Source organism: Lepisosteus platostomus, chromosome 24, assembly GCF_059453375.1.
Source record: "Lepisosteus platostomus isolate fLepPlt1 chromosome 24, fLepPlt1.hap1, whole genome shotgun sequence".
Lineage (NCBI taxonomy): Eukaryota > Metazoa > Chordata > Actinopteri > Semionotiformes > Lepisosteidae > Lepisosteus > Lepisosteus platostomus.
The window spans coordinates 14,145,983-14,163,547 of NC_142634.1; the positions used below are offsets into that span (position 1 = coordinate 14,145,983).

At 43.7% G+C, this 17,565-nt stretch overlaps 1 protein-coding gene across 3 annotated transcripts in view; it reads left to right on the plus strand.

Annotated features, from left to right (window-relative positions):
• The window catches only part of LOC148641747 (mediator of RNA polymerase II transcription subunit 13-like), a 91,205-nt gene extending 73,982 nt beyond the window's left edge, over positions 1 to 17,223 (plus strand). For all 3 annotated transcript variants that reach the window (XM_088618531.1, XM_088618534.1, XM_088618533.1), the window contains 14 exons: positions 218 to 397; positions 961 to 1,184; positions 1,521 to 1,716; positions 2,151 to 2,421; positions 3,528 to 3,759; positions 4,406 to 4,594; positions 5,554 to 5,777; positions 6,269 to 6,411; positions 7,425 to 7,583; positions 8,366 to 8,530; positions 10,228 to 10,391; positions 11,024 to 11,185; positions 11,887 to 11,999; positions 12,714 to 17,223. In XM_088618531.1, the coding sequence (XP_088474657.1) occupies positions 218 to 397; positions 961 to 1,184; positions 1,521 to 1,716; positions 2,151 to 2,421; positions 3,528 to 3,759; positions 4,406 to 4,594; positions 5,554 to 5,777; positions 6,269 to 6,411; positions 7,425 to 7,583; positions 8,366 to 8,530; positions 10,228 to 10,391; positions 11,024 to 11,185; positions 11,887 to 11,999; positions 12,714 to 12,846 (2,555 nt within the window). In that variant the 3' untranslated portion in view covers positions 12,847 to 17,223. The remainder of the gene's footprint in view (positions 1 to 217; positions 398 to 960; positions 1,185 to 1,520; positions 1,717 to 2,150; positions 2,422 to 3,527; positions 3,760 to 4,405; positions 4,595 to 5,553; positions 5,778 to 6,268; positions 6,412 to 7,424; positions 7,584 to 8,365; positions 8,531 to 10,227; positions 10,392 to 11,023; positions 11,186 to 11,886; positions 12,000 to 12,713) is intronic.
• The last annotated feature ends 342 nt before the right edge of the window (positions 17,224 to 17,565 follow it).

Here is a 17,565-nt window from a genome sequence, read left to right on the forward strand (position 1 = left end):
CCATCTATTGCCTTATCTGGTCAGTTTACTGCGTAATTCATTTTGTGGTGAGGACTAATGCGAAGCGTGAAGTGCTCTGTGTTTCTGGCCTGGCCAGACACGTACTGTACGATTCGGACTTGTCCAGAAGCCGGAGGACTGACAGCCTCACCCAGCCCTCTTCTCCCTTGTGTTGTGTGTGTTGTGTGTGTGTGTGTCCGGGTCTCTCACGGGGCAGTGCTGGACATCAGCATGCTGTCCTCGCAGGACGTGGTGCGCATGCTGCTGTCGCTGCAGCCCTTCCTCCAGGACGCCATCCAGAAGAAAAGGACCGGCCGGACCTGGGAGAACATCCAGCACGTGCAGGGACCCCTGACCTGGCAGCAGTTCCACAAGATGGCGGGGAGGGGTTCCTACGGTGAGAGGGCTTTCCTCCCGATTTCACGGCTCCTGCCCGCGAGACCTGTTAGCGAGAGCAGATCTGTAGTGTGGCACGAGCACAGGATCCCTATCAATGCCTTCAGCTTCTGATTAACTTGCACTTCACTTACGAGGCGTTTGGATTAAAAAGGCGTTGACGTGCTTATCTACAGCATGTGAGTACACAGGGAATTTAAACCTGCTGATGTTTAAATAAAATGCACAAGAATCCTCTGTTTATGCTATAGCTTTATCTTCTCTTACACCTGTTATAATTATCATGCTAAATTCAAAGAAGACTTATTTTTCTTTAGAGCTACTTTAATCTTATGACAGGGCTGACCCCGACCTTGTGAATACCTCTTCTTTTAATAGGATCTTAAAATTACATTTTTCTGAGTGCCTGCAAGATGGAACAGCTCTGGTGAGAGCTGCAGGTTAGGTGTGGTCTCGATATGCGCAGCAGGATTGCACACAAAGCCTAAGGGACTGGATGAGTTCGAGAGCAGAGAGGACCTGCTGTGTTTTTAGCTCAACAGAGTAATCTGTGTGACCTTTCAGGCTCAGAGGAATCCCCAGAGCCCCTGCCCATTCCCACCCTCCTGTTGGGCTACGACCGTGACTTCCTGGCCCTCTCCCCGCTGGCCCTGCCTTTCTGGGAGAAGCTGCTGCTGGAGCCCTATGGAGGGCAGCGGGACGTCGCCTTCCTGGTGGTGTGCCCGGACAGCGAGGCCCTGACGGCCGGGGCTCGGGGATTCTTCCGGGAGCTCAGTGCCGTGTACGAGGTGAGTTCCGCCCCAGAAAAATATTGGGAGCTTCTAACTACAGATCCCTGCCTAATGCTGCTGGAAACGGTAATCATCCACCCACCTCTTAATGCAACTGGCCCAAGGAAGGATACAGCCTGGATGGGATGTTAGTCTATAGCAGGGCACACGCAGACACACAGTCTCACACCAGGGCCAGTTAACCTCCCAGGGTGTCTGTGGAGAGAGTGCCCAGAGGAGACCCACGCAAACTGGTCACAGGAGCTGCTGGCCATTGTGTGGGAATCTTCCAGAGGGATGGGTGACCCTCAGCTCTTAACCCCTCTCCTTGCTCTCTTCCTCTTATCCGATTAGACCTGTCGGCTGGGGAAGCACCGCCCCCTTGCTAAGGTGTCCCGGGACGGTCTAGTGCGGGTCGGCACCTTGGACCCTCAGAAGCTGGCGGAGGAGCTCGTGGACGAGTGGTTCAGTGAGCCGTGGGCGAGCGAGCACGACGACGACAACCTCACCAAGCTGAAGCTCTACGCACACGCCTGCCGCCAGCAGCTGGGTGAGGCCTCCCTCTCTCCCCCCAGTGCCAACGGAGAGCAGCTCCAGGCCAACGCCGTCTGATTTTGGGCATGAAATCATTTTGGTCAAACTCCCTTTTTCCAAATCGAGCACATCTGGCTAATTGAATTTAGCGTGACTTTCTGCTTCAGAATGTTCTTTTAGACGTCAAGAGTTATAATAATTTAATTAATATAAATTTAATTAATATAATTTTTTGTTTAGGTGTGTAAATAACCAGAATACATTATCAGAGAATAATAGCTTGGTGTTGGTTAGAGCAGAAAAGTGAGCAAACATTCAGCAAATGTCAACCCTGTTGGTGCAGTAGTTTCTATTTTAGTGGTTTTCTGCCGGTGTTGGTGCACCGACCTTTAATGAGAGCAAAAATTCCTATACTGTAACAACTTGTCAGAATGGCGGTGTGTTTTTCAGCTCCACAGCTAGCTGCCCTGTCTCTGGACAGCAGTCTCCTCCTGCCCCCCAAGCCTCAGCCACCCCCTCCCCCTCCAGCTGCTCCGCCCAACCTGGGCAGCCAGTCATCTGCCCCGCCAGGAGGGACGACGGGGCCCAGCGCCACCTCAACCCCCTCCGGCACCACGCCAGGGCAGGGCGGGGCAGAAACACCGCAGGGGGGGGCCGGGGACCCCGAGAACGGGCAGAGCACAGCCCCCACACCGGCACCGCCTGCTGAGAGTCAGGAGAGGTGAGTGAGCTGGGCGTCTGCCTGTCACAACGTGAGCAGCCCGGCGTACATGAGTGCGTCTCGACCCCAGCACACGTGCCTCTTAAAAGAGAGCCCATTGTTAAGAAGAAACTGACTAGCACTGGGGTGCTGTGAATGATATCCAGATATCTAGTCCTTTAATGACTACAATACAATGTGTAGCTCAAACGATTAGAGAGCTCTAAAAGATGCCACTGTGCTTGGGTGCCTCAAGTCTCCAAGCTGTTGCAATATCCCTCAATCCTGATTCCAGCCGACCAAAGCTTCATTTTTTTCCCACAGGGTAAACTGTTATGTTAATTTTAAGTAGTTGAAAAGCAATGTTTCCCATTCCCTTTCATGTGCTTTTATGTCACTGTCAAACTAAGCAGATTACATATTATTTCACAATGTGTACTGACAATGAATGGTGGGTGAGTAGGGCTGAGAAGTATATAATGAGAGATTTTGTACTCTACGTGAGATAGTTGTTAACTCTGCATGTGGCACTCAACTGACTATAGTCTCATTCATTGCAAAATCCTTGCTTTGACTGTGCTGTGTCAAGTTGGTCTTTTTTTTTAATTTTCATCACCAGGAGCTACAGATACAGTGCGTCACAGTAATACTACAGGAGTATAATGCTGGAATAACAGGAACTATATCAGCTCAAGGGCACATATTCAGGCAGTGTTTTTGTACATTGAAATAACTGACATATATTTCTTTCTCACTTCTGCAACAAAATAATGTCTGCGACAGGAGTTTATTGAGAATATAGTGCTAGTAACTGTATCAATGGGTTTGACTATAATGATACCACAATTATTAACAAAGTAGTTCAGGTGGGGAGCTGCGTCAGCATGCGTAGGCTGCAAAGGAACACGTAAAGGTTTATTCCATGCTGAAAAGAGAAGAAAGGAAACACAACGTTTCAGCTGTGGAGTGTTCTTTCTTCTCCTTTCAGCATGAAATGAACCTATTACTTGTTCAGTTATTAACAAATACTTAGGTTTATCTTTTCCAAAAAAGTAGGTGTTGAGGTCGCGGCTCAGTGTTGTTCGGTGATCCGCGGTCACACCACCTCCTTGTCTGTTGCCCCTCAGCTGCGCCGAGAGGGAGCGGATAGGCATCCCCACGGAGGCGGAGTCAGCGGACAGCCACGCCCACCCGCCGGCCATCGTCCTGTACGTGGTGGACCCCTTCCTGTGCCGCGCGGGGGGCGAGGAGGACGAGGAGGCCGAGCCAGGCAGCACGTGGGTGCTGGGCCTCCTGCGCTGCTACACCGACATCCTGCAGAGCCTTCCGGAATCCCTGCAGCCAGCCCTCGCCCTGCAGGTACCTGCCGACTTACAACTGACCCCCCCCGGTCCCCCCCCCCCGGTCCCACCTTTATGTGAATTTAATAGAGGTGCAGTCTCAGTCTGTAAGATTCCACAGGTATCTTTCAGCCCGGGACAAACTGTGAAATTGTCCGTCCCCTGGTTCTACGGCTTTTCAAATGAACCGCGCCCAAGCAGAAAGTCTTAATTCCGACAGCAGTTGCCGTCTTAAAATTCACACCCTTAGCCACAGGAATCTCCCCAGGCAGGCAGTTTATGGAGGGGATACGCACGGAGGGAAACTTTATCCTTCGTGTTTCCCTTTTACATTCAGCCAGTTTCATCCCACACAAAGGTGCCCTCAAGGAAAACCCGTTCCTCTCTACTGAGAAGATTGCTTCTTCAAAGCGAAGGAGAGACAGCTCACACACCCACCCCAGTAAGGACTGAAGTGCTGATTGGTGGAAGAATTTGGCTAGGAGTTATAACAAGTCTGGGACAGTCCAGTGGCATGTTTTCCCAAGGTGAGGCCAGCGTGTATAACAGAGTAAAACTGGCCCTGCTGTTCAACTTTTCATCACCTTAGAGGACGGAGGCAGAGTTAGCCCTCCCCCCATTGGCCTGTGAGGCGGCACGACTCCCTGCTCTCTCTGTCTCCCCAGGTGGTGCCCTGCCAGTACCTGCTGCAGCCTGTGAGTGGGGAGAGCTCTCACTACATCCAGCACCTGCGCTCCCTGGCCTTCTCCACCTACTCCCAGTGCCGCCGCCTGCTGCCCACACAGACACACATCAAGTCCCTCACGGGCTTCGGGCCAGCCTCCATAGTCCACGCCGTGCTCAAAAACCCCGAGGTAGAACCTCGCACTGAAACTGCTGACCAGCAACGTTGGTTCAATAAATTAAAATTCGAAGTTTATTTTTTAGCTCCAGTGCCAGCATGTACTCTGTAATTAACGGGATCAGTTCAACCATTTGACGTTGCCGCACCAAAACGGGAGATTAAACAGAGAGGGAGCTGGCTGCTGTGGGTTAGGGCATGTCACAGTGGCTCTTTAATCCTCAGAACAGAACAATTCTCAATTTACCCTGAAACCACATAGAAACAGCAGGAAGCTCATAGCTGATTCTAATGAAAGGGTGCCCATTAAAAGTGGATCCTCTATTCGTCCATTTTTATTTTCATGAAAAATGTAAGAAGCCCTACACCCTGTCTGTTCTCTGTTGGCACAGCAGACCCTCCCAACCAGTGTCCTTATTCCAGCCTGGTTGAAAAACATTGATGCTAAGTGGTAAACACAAAACAAATACGTGCTAAGCCCAAGTTTTATTTAAAGAAATAACTGAGGTCATGAGTTTTCCCAACTGAAATACCAAGAGGCATTGGAGACTATAGCATTTGTTACATTTTTAATGGCTCTCAATATACATCAACTGGTAATTTACACACAAGGGAAAAAAAAAGGGGGGGCAGTGTTTAGCATTGCTGCCTCGCAGTTTGGGGATCCTGGGTTCAATCCTGGACCTGGGGTGCTGTCTGTGTGGAGTGTGTACGCTCTTCCTGTGTTTGTGTTGGTTTTCTCCCACAGTCCAAAGACATGCTGGTGGGTTAATTGGCTTCTGGGAAAACATAGTCCTGGTGTGAGTGTGTGTGCCCTGAAATGCCTGGTGTCCCTTCCAGAGTGTACCCCACTTTGTGCCCATTGCTTGCCAGGATTGGTTGCCCCTTCCCTGTGACCCTAGTTTGGAAGAAGTGGTTAGAAACTGGATGGATGGGAAGTGCCTGCCTTGACTCTCTCTCTCTGTCTGACAGCGGCCCAGCCCCCTGCAGCTGTACTCCCCTCCCTTTGTGCTGGGGCCCACCCGCAGCAAGCAGCTGGAGGTGGGGGAAGCATGGGGCGAGGGGGTGCCCCGCTACAGCGTGCTCTTTGTGGGCTACTGCCTGTCCCACGACCAGCGCTGGATTCTGGTGTCTTGCACAGACCAGCAGGGAGAGCTGCTAGACACCTGCATCATCAACATTGATGTGCCCAACCGGTAAAGACACCCATCTGACACAGCCACACAATTTGCGAGGTCCAGCTGATTCACTCCAACTATATATCCCAGAGTTTTCCAGAATTTGTAACATATTGGTTGTGGAGATGCACAGAATCGGAGCTCAGCCGCGCCAAGGTTTGAAAAGAGGTTTATTCTGTAGTTATAACACTGGCTGTTCAAGCATTACTTCTCTGACAGCTTGTTGGAGTGGGATTTCAGACAGGCTCATTAGCTCAGAAAACCCAAAGAGCAGATCAGCACCTGTCTCAATGTGCATCCTCCACAGTCTTTCACTCACAGATCTGGCGATCCCAAGCACAGCTAGGGGCTCCAGATTTTTCTGTCCCCCCCCCCCAATCAAGAATACATTTGGATTTGTTAGATGCTTTGGATCTACAGTAACCTGGGAGAGGTTTGTTCCATTTCTAACAGCCCTGTTGTGGGTATGCTTTCCCCTGGCCCGGCCACACTCTGACTCTCTCTGGCAGGGCGCGGAGGACCAAGGTGTCAGCTCGCAAGATGGGCCTGCAGAAGGTGTGGGAGTGGTGCATTGGCATCATCCAGATGACATCTTTGCCGTGGAGGGTTGTGATCGGGCGCTTGGGCCGCCTGGGTCACGGAGAGCTGAAAGGTACGGTCTTGCTAAAGCTGTAGCTGCCGCCACGAGAGAAGTTTTCTCATTTCTGTTCACCTGGGTGCTAAAGCTCAGTTGTACAATGTCAATCCACTTGACTGGAGAGGGGCTGGAACTGAACAGGCTCAGTTTGCCACATGGTTTTGACTGGCAGTAAGAACATGCCTCTCCCAGTTATCGGATGCTGTCCAATCATTTAAAAATAATAAGAAAATAAAACTGATCGTCAGTCCCTCCCTCATTATCTATGCTATCCTTTCCTAGGATGTCCGATTTACTGTACCACATAATAACATGCTGTTCTATTTCTACATTGTACAGCTATTTCTAAACAGTTAATTGACTTCTCAATTCTGTCTGTGTAACAAACAAACAGTTACATTACATTATAATTTCCATTATAACAGTTACATTATTATAACAAACAGTTAATATAGCTTCACATTTCACCTCTCCTTCCCACAGTTTTTTACCGACCTTTCTGTCTGCATCCTTGTCCAGCAGTTAAAGGATTTATATCTAAGAAAATCATCTGAAGCCGATTATCCTTAAATTTAGAGCACGTTACCTTTTCTCTCGATGACAGATTAAGTTCTTTTTGAATCCTCTCCATTCATTTACAGATTTCAGCTTTTCACACCCCCCAATCTCTAAAACCTGAGGACACTCTCCCTCACTAGTGTGGCCATTCTCACCTGAGCATTATATTCTTGCTGCCTTACCTCTCACACCTGAAGAAGGCTCAACATCCAAAATATTGTTTTTGCTTTAGATTTTTCAGAGTGGGATTAACCTTTAATTGTTCATTTGCCGTAAAAGCACACGGACACAGATCCCCACTCGAACGCAGTTTCTTGTATCTTCAGTAAATCCCTTCACTAGGTCAAAATCACAGTGTGTTTCTGTTGGTTGTAGATGGAACACCCCGAAATAGGTCAGACAAACTCTGCGGATCGGTTTGGATCTTACTGCTGTACAGGATCCCCCTGACCCTCTGTCCCTCTTCCCAGACTGGAGCATGCTCCTGGGGGAATGCGCCCTGCACTCCATCAGCCGGCACCTCCGGGACACTTGCCGGATGTGTGGGATCTCTGCCAGTGACTCGCCCTCCATCCTGAGTGCCTGCCTGGTGGCCATGGAGCCACAGGGCTCCTTCGTGGTCATGCCAGGTAAGTCCCGGCTCCCTCGCCCCCGGCACGCCCATGGAAACTCCCTTCCCTGTGGGCTGGTCCATTAGAGCTTGACTTGCTGTTTGTCAGCTTGTGCAGGTGCCCAGAATCATTTAAAGGGCTCAGGAAAAAAAAACAAGAAAATTTGCAAACTAAACTTATTTTTAATGCAATAAGATTCCTAAATTAATTTGATGATATTTTACATCAATACAATTAAGACTGAGATGGAATGATTCATATAAAAGTACAATATTGCAAATGAAACATATCTTGTTAACATGTATAGTATACTGTATATAAACTATATGAATTCTTCTGTTTATACTGAGCATTGGAAGAAACGTGCTCTCTAGTTATGCATCTATTTTAGAAAATCTAGACTTTTGATTAAAGACGTTGATTACATATTTTTGGTGTACTTTTGATTTGAAATTACAATTTAATTTTGATGTCAACGTTGGTGAAAACCAAGAGACAAGAACACAGAAAGGAAGCAACATATCCCACTTATATCATGTTCATTCAAACAAGCTGAAGTCAAAGCATTTGCTCCACATGGACAAAAGTCAATTTCTGAAATGTTCGATTTGGTTATAAGTGGTTTATTTTGATGTTCAATAAAAAACAAACAGGGAGAGAGAGGTATTGAATGTTGGTATAATGATCAATGCATCTGAAAAAGCTGTAAGCAATGGAAAAGCAATTTCTGGCCTGTCGGTAGTAGTGGTTTGGGGGGTCTGTGAGGGCCATGAGGTGACTCACGGTGTGTGTGCCCACAGATGCAGTAACGATGGGTTCGGTGTTCGGCCGCAGCACAGCCCTCAATCTGCAGACCTCCCAGCTCAACACGCCGCAGGACGCCTCCTGCACCCACATCCTGGTCTTCCCCACCTCCGCCACTACGCAGGTGGCACCGGGCACTTACCCCACCGAAGATAATCCCGGTAACCCCGCCGACGAGTGGAAGTGTTCATTTCAAGGGGCACTGAATTTCCGTTTAGAGAAACAGATTTTGTCAAGTTGACTTAGTTTGCATGCTGTTTAGAAACACTAATAAAAAAAAAGTGTGTGAAGCTCTCAGGCATAACTCTAATGCTCTTGTGTAGGAGTAAGATATCTGTGCCTGAAGTAAAGTGTAAAGGAAATCATCTTTTTACATTAAGAATGTGTAAATTGACAAAAATAAGCCTCACTATAAAATCCTTTTGAGCATTCTGAAATCAAGAGAATGGGATGACTACTTCTTTGTGCAAAGGATTTTGGAGCATGAAGCAACCTACCCATCCATGTTGTTGAACCGTCCTTCGGATGAGACGTAAAACCGAGGTCCTGATTCTCTGTGGTCATTAAAAATCCCAGGGCGCTTCTCGAAAAGAGTAGGGGTGTAACCCCGGTGTCCTGGCCAAATTTCCCCCCTGGCCTTTACCCCATCATGGCCTCCTAATAATCCCCCTCTATGAATTGGCTACATTACTCTGCTCTCCTCCCCACTGATAGCTGATGTGTGGTGAGCGTTCTGGCGCACTATGGCTGCCGTCGCATCATCCAGGTGGATGCTGCACATTGGTGGTGGTGGAGGGGAGTCCCCATTACCTGTAAAGCGCTTTGAGTGGAGTGTCCAGAAAAGCGCTATATAAGTGTAAGCAATTATTATTATTATTATTATTAAAATCCCTGGCTTCTTTCAAGAAACACTTGAATGAGATCTTATGATCAAAGAACTGCTAAGCTGGCTAGATAGGCCAAATGACCTGCTTCTGTTTGTACCTCTTAACAGTTTTTAAAAACCTCTTACAAATTAGCTCTGTATTCAGTTACAGAAATAAATAAATATATATATATACACACAAAGCACTGCACAATATTCTGTAATATTACTATGGTACTGTACATTTAACATGGACGGGCTAGTGTATTAACAGCAGTAATCCCTAAGACCTGCAGAGGGTACAGTTGCAAAAGTATCTGCTTTTAGTGTGTCATGTTTCAGAATGGCAAGCAAAATGAACTTCCCAATTAAATATAACATTATAATATAAGGTTAGTTATAACAATGTGGTCAATGCTGTGAAAGCAGTATGGTTTCAATTACAATTTCAATTATAAAATAGGTTTAATTATTGTCCTATCTAAACACAATTGTTGTGTTAGGCAGCTAGTCATTAAGTCCTTGTTGAACACACTTAAAGAGATTTTTCCCATTTAAAATGAACTGTTGATAATTGTAACATGATGCATAGTTACAGAGGAATGGCTAGGCTCCAGTTCTCTTCTTATTTGACCTACAGACCTGTAAGAGGAGTAATGAGTTTATCCTGCAACTTTCTTAATGGTTTAATATCTCGTTGACCTATTACATTATCTGGTGCTAAATAAGCATCCCTTAGCACACTACAAAAGTTTATTTGGTGGAAACCTGGAGTGTGTGAACCCTGCAGACGTCACACAGTCTTATCTATGCTGACTGGATTCACACAGGTGGAGTCCAGGCACATTTTTTTGTGTTAAAAACAATCCCGGCTAATTAAGATGTAGTTGATGAGAATGCATGGAATGTGAGTTAGTACAACAAAGCTTTAAATGGTTTAAATGATTTAGAAGCTTGCTGGCCTAGTGAGCCCATGTTATCTTCCTTTCCCAGATGATATGTTTGACCTGCCTTTTCCGGATGAGCTGGAGAATGACATCGGGAACGACATGATGCTGATCACTGGGAACCTGCACCCCTCCCCAAACTCCTCGCCCGTCCCTTCGCCCGGGTCTCCTTCCGGGATGGGCGGCGGGTCCCACTTTCAGCACACCAGGGTGAGCCTGGAGATAATCCAAAAGGACAATCAGGTGTCCTTTTGAGTTGTGGGCCATATTCTCAAGTGCAAATACACAGACAGCACAGCCTGCAAGAGCAGCACTGTCACTTTCTCAGAGGGCAAACGACATTCTTTTTTCCCTACCAAAAATGCAAGACTTCTTTATGCAATCTTTAGTGGGATCAGCCTTTTTCCTCTTATATCTCATGCTGTTATTTCAGGTTATGTCACTATCTTTCACACTTGTTCATTCCTTCTAGCATGAAGTGAAGCTGCAATCAAGAAAATGTAACAAACTGGTATTACATAATTGTAATGTGATTAAGCACTGAGATCTTGTGTGCTACAGTGACATAGAATACCTCTAGACCTATTTTTTTCTAAAAGCACATATTCCTGGGACTGTCCCATAGACAGCAAATAATGATCTCAACAGCCTTACAGAATAGTTGCATTAGGGGCACACAATGCACGATAAAACAACAGGATAAATTTGATGACGTAAACTACCTGTCACTGTTCCTTGACTTTAAAAGTTATAATGAAAATCCCGTTTTTGAATTTGTCTGCTTGGTTGCTGAAATTGCTGTTCACTCAGGATTTTGTGGTTGCTGCCTCTCCCTCCTTTAGAGCCAGGGAGAGCGGCTTCTCTCTCGGGACGCCCCAGAGGAGCTGAAGCAACAGCCCCTGGCATTGGGGTACTACGTCTCCACTGCCAAGGCCGAAGACCTGCCTCAGTGGTTCTGGGCATCCTGCCCACAGGCACAGAACCAGTGCCCACTCTTCCTGAAGGTACACTGCCCAGTGTTTAATTCTAGCCTGTTTTCTGCAGCCTTCTGTCTTACACACTACATTGTGCATTGTCAGCTGTTTTCGTCATTGATGGCCCTTCACATTTCCCAGTCAAATCCAGTAACAATTTGTTCATTATAAAAAGATGAGCTTCTTTCCACTGAGCATCTCTTTACGCGATATTCTGATCAATCAGTTTACGGGTGATGCTTATTGCTAATCCATTTAACTTGAGTTTCAGTTAAGTTTACAATGATGAGAGGGTTGCACCTTTTTTTTTACTCAATGGACAAGGTATCCTGACAATATTTTTTTCAATAGGACAGAGATGGGTGTAGTTTGCTGTATTCATGCTATTCCTATATGGCTAACATTGCTAAAAATGTTTCTAACAAAAAGGCATAATTGCGTTTTATGAGACGTATGTTGTGAAACAAATTTCAAAAATAAGTAACGCTGTACTGCTACACCAACTGCTTCAGTACTGTGTTCATCTTCTTGATTTCTTGGTTTTATTCATGCTGATTGTCTTTCCATTGCATTTCCAAATCTGCCCAGTCTGTTTGTTGTTCTTGGAGACACTGTAGTGCAGTGTAAGCCACTGGCATGATCTTTGTGCTATTCTTCACTGCAATTCTGTTAAAAAAAAGAGCACAGTTGCTAAGCAGCTAAAATGCCCTGCTCTTTTCCTCTCCCAACAGGCCTCGCTGCACCACCACATCTCCATTGCCCAGACGGACGACTTCATCTCCAACAAGACCTCACAGAGGACACCTCATCCCCTCGACTCCAAGACCACCTCAGATGTGTTAAGGTGAGGGAACCAGCATAGTATTTGCACTACAAGGGCTCACAGCCGTAAAGGGAAATGAATTAACCATCTACTCTCCAGGGCAGTAGGATCCTAGCCTTTCCAGCTGTGCTGTCCTAAAGCACATTTGTCTGCAGAATTGCATAACTGAATTAACTCACAATTAGCTTCCTTGGTGGTCTAGTGGTTAGGATTGGGCGTTCTCATAGGCCCAGCCCGGGTTCAATCCCTAGCCTGGGAATATTGTGCTCCAAGCTACAATATTCGTGGACCAAGCTACCCACCCATGTTGTTGAAGTCTATAGCCTGATGCAATCCTTGGATTTCACGTTCTAGCTACCAAAAGGGGAGACAGATGGGCCTGAGGGCCTCCCCTCCTATGTAACCTTTATGCTCTCATGATTAATTAAAACAACTAGCAAGCTGGCTGTGCAAAAATCACAATTTTGAAAGGGTTTGAAATTGCAGAAATATGACTACGTGTCTGAAGCCCTCCAACATCTTTGAGCTCATGTGTTTATAAGTGTGAATGCATGAAATTGGTGCAGTTGATGTTCATAGCCGAGATACCAATGGGTTGACTTTGACAGTCCCTTATGAATAAAAGGATGAAGTCCCAGTTTTTGCTACTCAAGACTCAAGCTATTCTGTCCCTGGGCCCTGGGCGGCATCTGATTTACTGTGCTTCTGACCCCACTCCCTGTCGCTGTTCGCCAGGTTTGTTCTGGAGCAGTACAACGCCCTCTCCTGGCTAACCTGCAGCCCAGCAACACAAGACCGCCGGTCCTGCCTGCCCGTTCACTTTGCAGTTCTAACGCAGATGTACAATGCCATTCTTAATATGCTCTAAGAAGGGGTCCATTGCAACACCATGTACAGTACCTCTCCCTTTACATCCCAGGGAGGAACTCTTGCCTGTTACACCAAATTTGATAAACTGCCAATTTTTCTGTTTCAAAACAGTTGTCTTCATTTTAACTTGCAAAATAGACAACCACCTTTTGTTTAGTGACTGCATGTAGCAAAAAATGATCAAAAGTATACTCCTTTTTATATTCTAGTACCTCAGGGCACAGGTGTCATCAAGGGTAACATTTGAAGGATTACTGCACGGGATCTTTTTTTTCCTGTTTAGTATTTCACACTTTCTCCTGTAAAATCAGTCAGTTCAAAGGGTCAGAAAGTGCAAGAAATACCAATTAAATGTTTTATTCTGAATATAATTCGTCCGCCTTTATAGAAATGGAAGTCCACAGTTTATGTCAGAGGAATCACAGTGATAAAACAGATTGATTTCCATCAAATTGCAGTGTTACAATGTTTTGGCAGCTTCTGTTAAAGGGAATATACTGTATATATTTATTTTTGGTTTTAATTACTATGATATATCAATTATGGAAATGTAATAGACAATGTAACAGAAGCATCATAAAGGCATAAGAAGGATGATGTTTTAAAATGAACATCCTCTGAAACCTTTTAATAGTATAGATTTGTTTGATATCACTTTTTTACTAAGCATGTTTTCTGCAGCAAGGAATGTTACACCTTCCTGCTGTGAAAACCAATGGAAATCATATCGTTGAAGTGTGAAGAGAAAGTGTTACAGATATTTTGTAAGTAAGAGAAACAATTACATACTTCGAAATGGCAATATTGCTTAAACACAGTTATTTTACTACAAAGAGATTGTTCAATTGTAAGGTAATCAAAAGGAGTACATTTTTCAAAGAGCCACAGGCCTACTGAGCAGAATCCTAGGCAGCTTTGTCTACTTTGCAAAGAAGAAATGAATGACTGCTCATTATAGAGCTAACGTCATTTACCCAGGGAATTTTCTGAGAAAAATGGGGACCAGTTTTCACAAGTTGAAAAAGCTTCAGCCATCTTAGTTCAGTACTGGTAGCATAGTTTGGATGTCAAAATAAGGTTTTCTTAATACAATGTTGTTAGATTGCATAAAACTGTTAGAAAGGCCCATTTGTAAAATCTGATGTGAAAATGTATAAATACCTGACATTGCAATTCTGAGTTGTCCCTGCAAACTACGTGCACTGAGAGCAGAGGCCACTTAGTGATCTGAGGAAAAACAAGATGCTATGATGAGAAAACGTCACATCAGAGGGGGTAAAAAAAACACATTTTTAATCTCTCTCTTAGCATGTTTCTTGGTGTTTGTTAAAGATCATGCTGGATTAAATGGTATTGTGTTTAAGAATACCATGATCCTATGGATCTCTTTCTAGAATGGAATAAAGCCTTTGCTTTCACATTCTCTTCCCATGGATTTGAAGAAATGGTTGGGCAGTTGGCCATAGGTGATTTGGCTCCTGATGGTGACATTTCCTCTCAAAGCAGCATGTAAATGCATGTTCTTGTGATTTGTGCTCTGCACTTTCGTGTCATTTGTCCTTTGTCTCACATCCTGTAAATTGATCATATTTATTTGCGATCATTTTTTTTGGTCAGCTGTAAACCCCAAAACTTTCAGCAAATGTGCCAGCATTAGCCCCTTCTTTAGAACAGTACATGAGTAGCAGCTGTGAACTGGCTGCTCCAAGTTCTCTATTCAAATTATCATCATGCTTAGATGGCCGACATGATTCTCCACAAGAGTTTCTGAATGGAACTATGAACCACAGTGCCTAGATTTGAGAGCACCCAAGCATTTGTACAAGATACAAACTGTCTACCAAATGAAGGTGCAAACTGTCCCTTAAACTGAAGAGTATTTTTTTCATTGTCAAGATATGAGAAACAGTAAATCATATTATTGGCATTGGATAAGCCAGAGGTTTAACCTGGGACATTCTATAATACATACTCACCTGAAAATACACATTTACTCCTTGTGACAAAAGTACTGCAGTTCAATTTTCATAACTCATCAGCCTACCATTTGGCTTTGCGTTAGTTGATATGGGCTTAGTTTCAGGACACAAATAGACCACTATAAAAGAAATTGGGTCACAAGCTTAAAACAAAATAAAGGTGCAACCAACATGACATTCCCTTAAAAGAATGCCTAGCAGTCCAGAATTGAGATCAATTTCTCTAGTTGTGTTTATATCTCATACAACAAATGAAAACAATCTATAATTTTCGTGTTGGATCTGTTCAGAAACCATCAGGGTATGTTAATTCCCCGATATCTTGTGTGATGTTTTTCATTAGGTTTAAAAAGAATCAAGACTTACAAGAGCACCTGTTATTCCACCTACATCGTGAACATCACGATGACTAAGTTTTCTATAGCTGGTTAGAAGACATGTTCCTCTTAAGAAGTTTTATCTTTCAGAAGAAAAAAAAAAGTTTTCAGCTGCGGCACACAGAGCATCCAGACCAAAGTATATTTAATATACATATTTTATTCACAATATCATGTATTTCATGGCAAGCGTTGTTGATACGAAATTAAAATGTTTCAATATTTCATACTTGGGATCACTCAGTTCCTTACCATTTGCTTTTTGCCCCCAGATTTGGCCTTGGATAACTACAGAGGGTAATGTGCACAGCAATGACAGCAGAGTTTTAGTACATCCAGTGCCATACAGACTTACCTCAAGGGGGAACATGTCTTTCGCCTCTTGTCATGTCAAGGACAGGGGCCAGGGCTCTGATCTTGATCTGATCTTAGGGTGCACAGGGAGAATGACCTTTTCCATCTTAATGGGGCAGAAAGAACAGAGTGACGGGGAATTATCCTCTGGGTCACGGGAGATAATACTGTAGGTGCATCTGCTGATTAAGTTTTGTGGTTGGGGACACTCAGTGATTACTAGTGGGATTCAAGGGATAAAAGGGGAATTTGTGTGGGGAATTCTCAATTTAAGACAAAAACTAAACTGGAAGTAAAAAGTAACTGAATCTTGAATTGAGACTCAGTCAACAATGAGAATGGGAACAGCAATTCTTCAATATTTGTACATGCTAGTTTTATGAGAGGTAAATGCACAATATTATGTTCTTCCAGACACAAAATGGCTCAAATTCCATTAACATACTGCTTATTTATTGTTTTATATTTCATCATATAAATTGGTTGTGAAATTTCTTATGAAGTAAAAAACTGATTAGAGGCAACAGACTTGATTTGTTTGGAGGTGGAGGTTCATTCAAGGCACTTTTATGATTTTCATTTTTTTAAAGTGACATTCTATTCTGTTGTAGATGTGATCCTGATAGAGGAAAACAGAAACAAAAAAGCAAATGGCCATTGTGTATAGTGTAAAACTGACATTTACAATCAAATTTGACTATTTTTTATGAATTAAGAAAAAATAAGAATGACAACATTTGTGTTTTCCAGATTTAAAAAGAGATAGCCTTGGAATTAGGCAAGGAATTTTGCAAAAAAATCAATTAAAAAATTGTGAAGATGCCATATTTAAATAAATATATATACATATATTTTTAGGTTTTGAATTAAAAAATCCTACCTCCCTGAATCTGTCAGACAATGGGGGAAGAATTTAACTTTTAAATTTCTCTTTAAAAAAAGACAAAAAACAGGACAGAAAAGCTACGGCTAGCAGATTAGAGATATTTTTAGTTTGTCCTATACTTTTTTATTGTTATAAAAAAATTTAGCCTCTGTTTTATTTAAGATTTAAGTTAAGGAAACAGAATGATACAGACAAAATATATTTATAAAAATGTTTTCTTTTGCTGCAAAATAAACTTGAAATAGATGGCAATAGACTAAAAAGTATGTATTTGAGCATTAAAAATGGTATTGTATATTAAATGAATACACATTATTTTAGTGGTGGTTTGAAAGAGAAGAAACAGACCATCACTCTGTTTAGCCAGCTCTTCTCCTCATCAGCACCCTGTTATTTGTACAATTCCCTAGCATGCTATGTATATATACATATAATTCAGCTGACTTTTTGAAATTCTGAAAGCTGTACATTTCATGCTGGTTCGATCTTTCTTTTACGCAATTCCTATGAAGCATTTTTTGCTGTGGGCTTTTTTTATATAAATATCCTTCAGACAAAGTGGGTGGAAACAAGTGGGAGGGCTGGTGGGTGGTGGGGTAAATGACTTTCATGAGATTGTTGTATTGCTGAAACAAGTACACTAAGGAAAAAAAGATGAAACAGCAAATTTGATACACCTTCTACCATTTTAAATATCAGCCAGATCTATCTTGGGGAAGAAAAATCTGTATCTTTTACACTCTTTTTTTAGTAAATTATTAAATTATGGAAAATGGAAATACCTGGTGTCTTGTCTGTCTGTTGGGAAATAAATACTTCTTTGCATATCTATAGACATTTTCATCCAGTAGAAAACCAGAGATGAACAGGTAAGAATGTGCTATTGCCATTCTAGTAAGCTACTTCACCTGTTAAAGAGGAACTGCAGCCCCAATGTCTCAGATCGGTTATTAAATCTCAGTAACAAATTCATTGACGGTGTAGAAAAATTGTACATATTTTGAATTAAGCATCAAATCGTTTGACAATACGTGCGAGAGCTAGAGTTCCCACTAATTGTGACATGATGCGACCCTTCCTGCTCACTAGTCACTGTAATAACTAATCTAACGGAATGTACG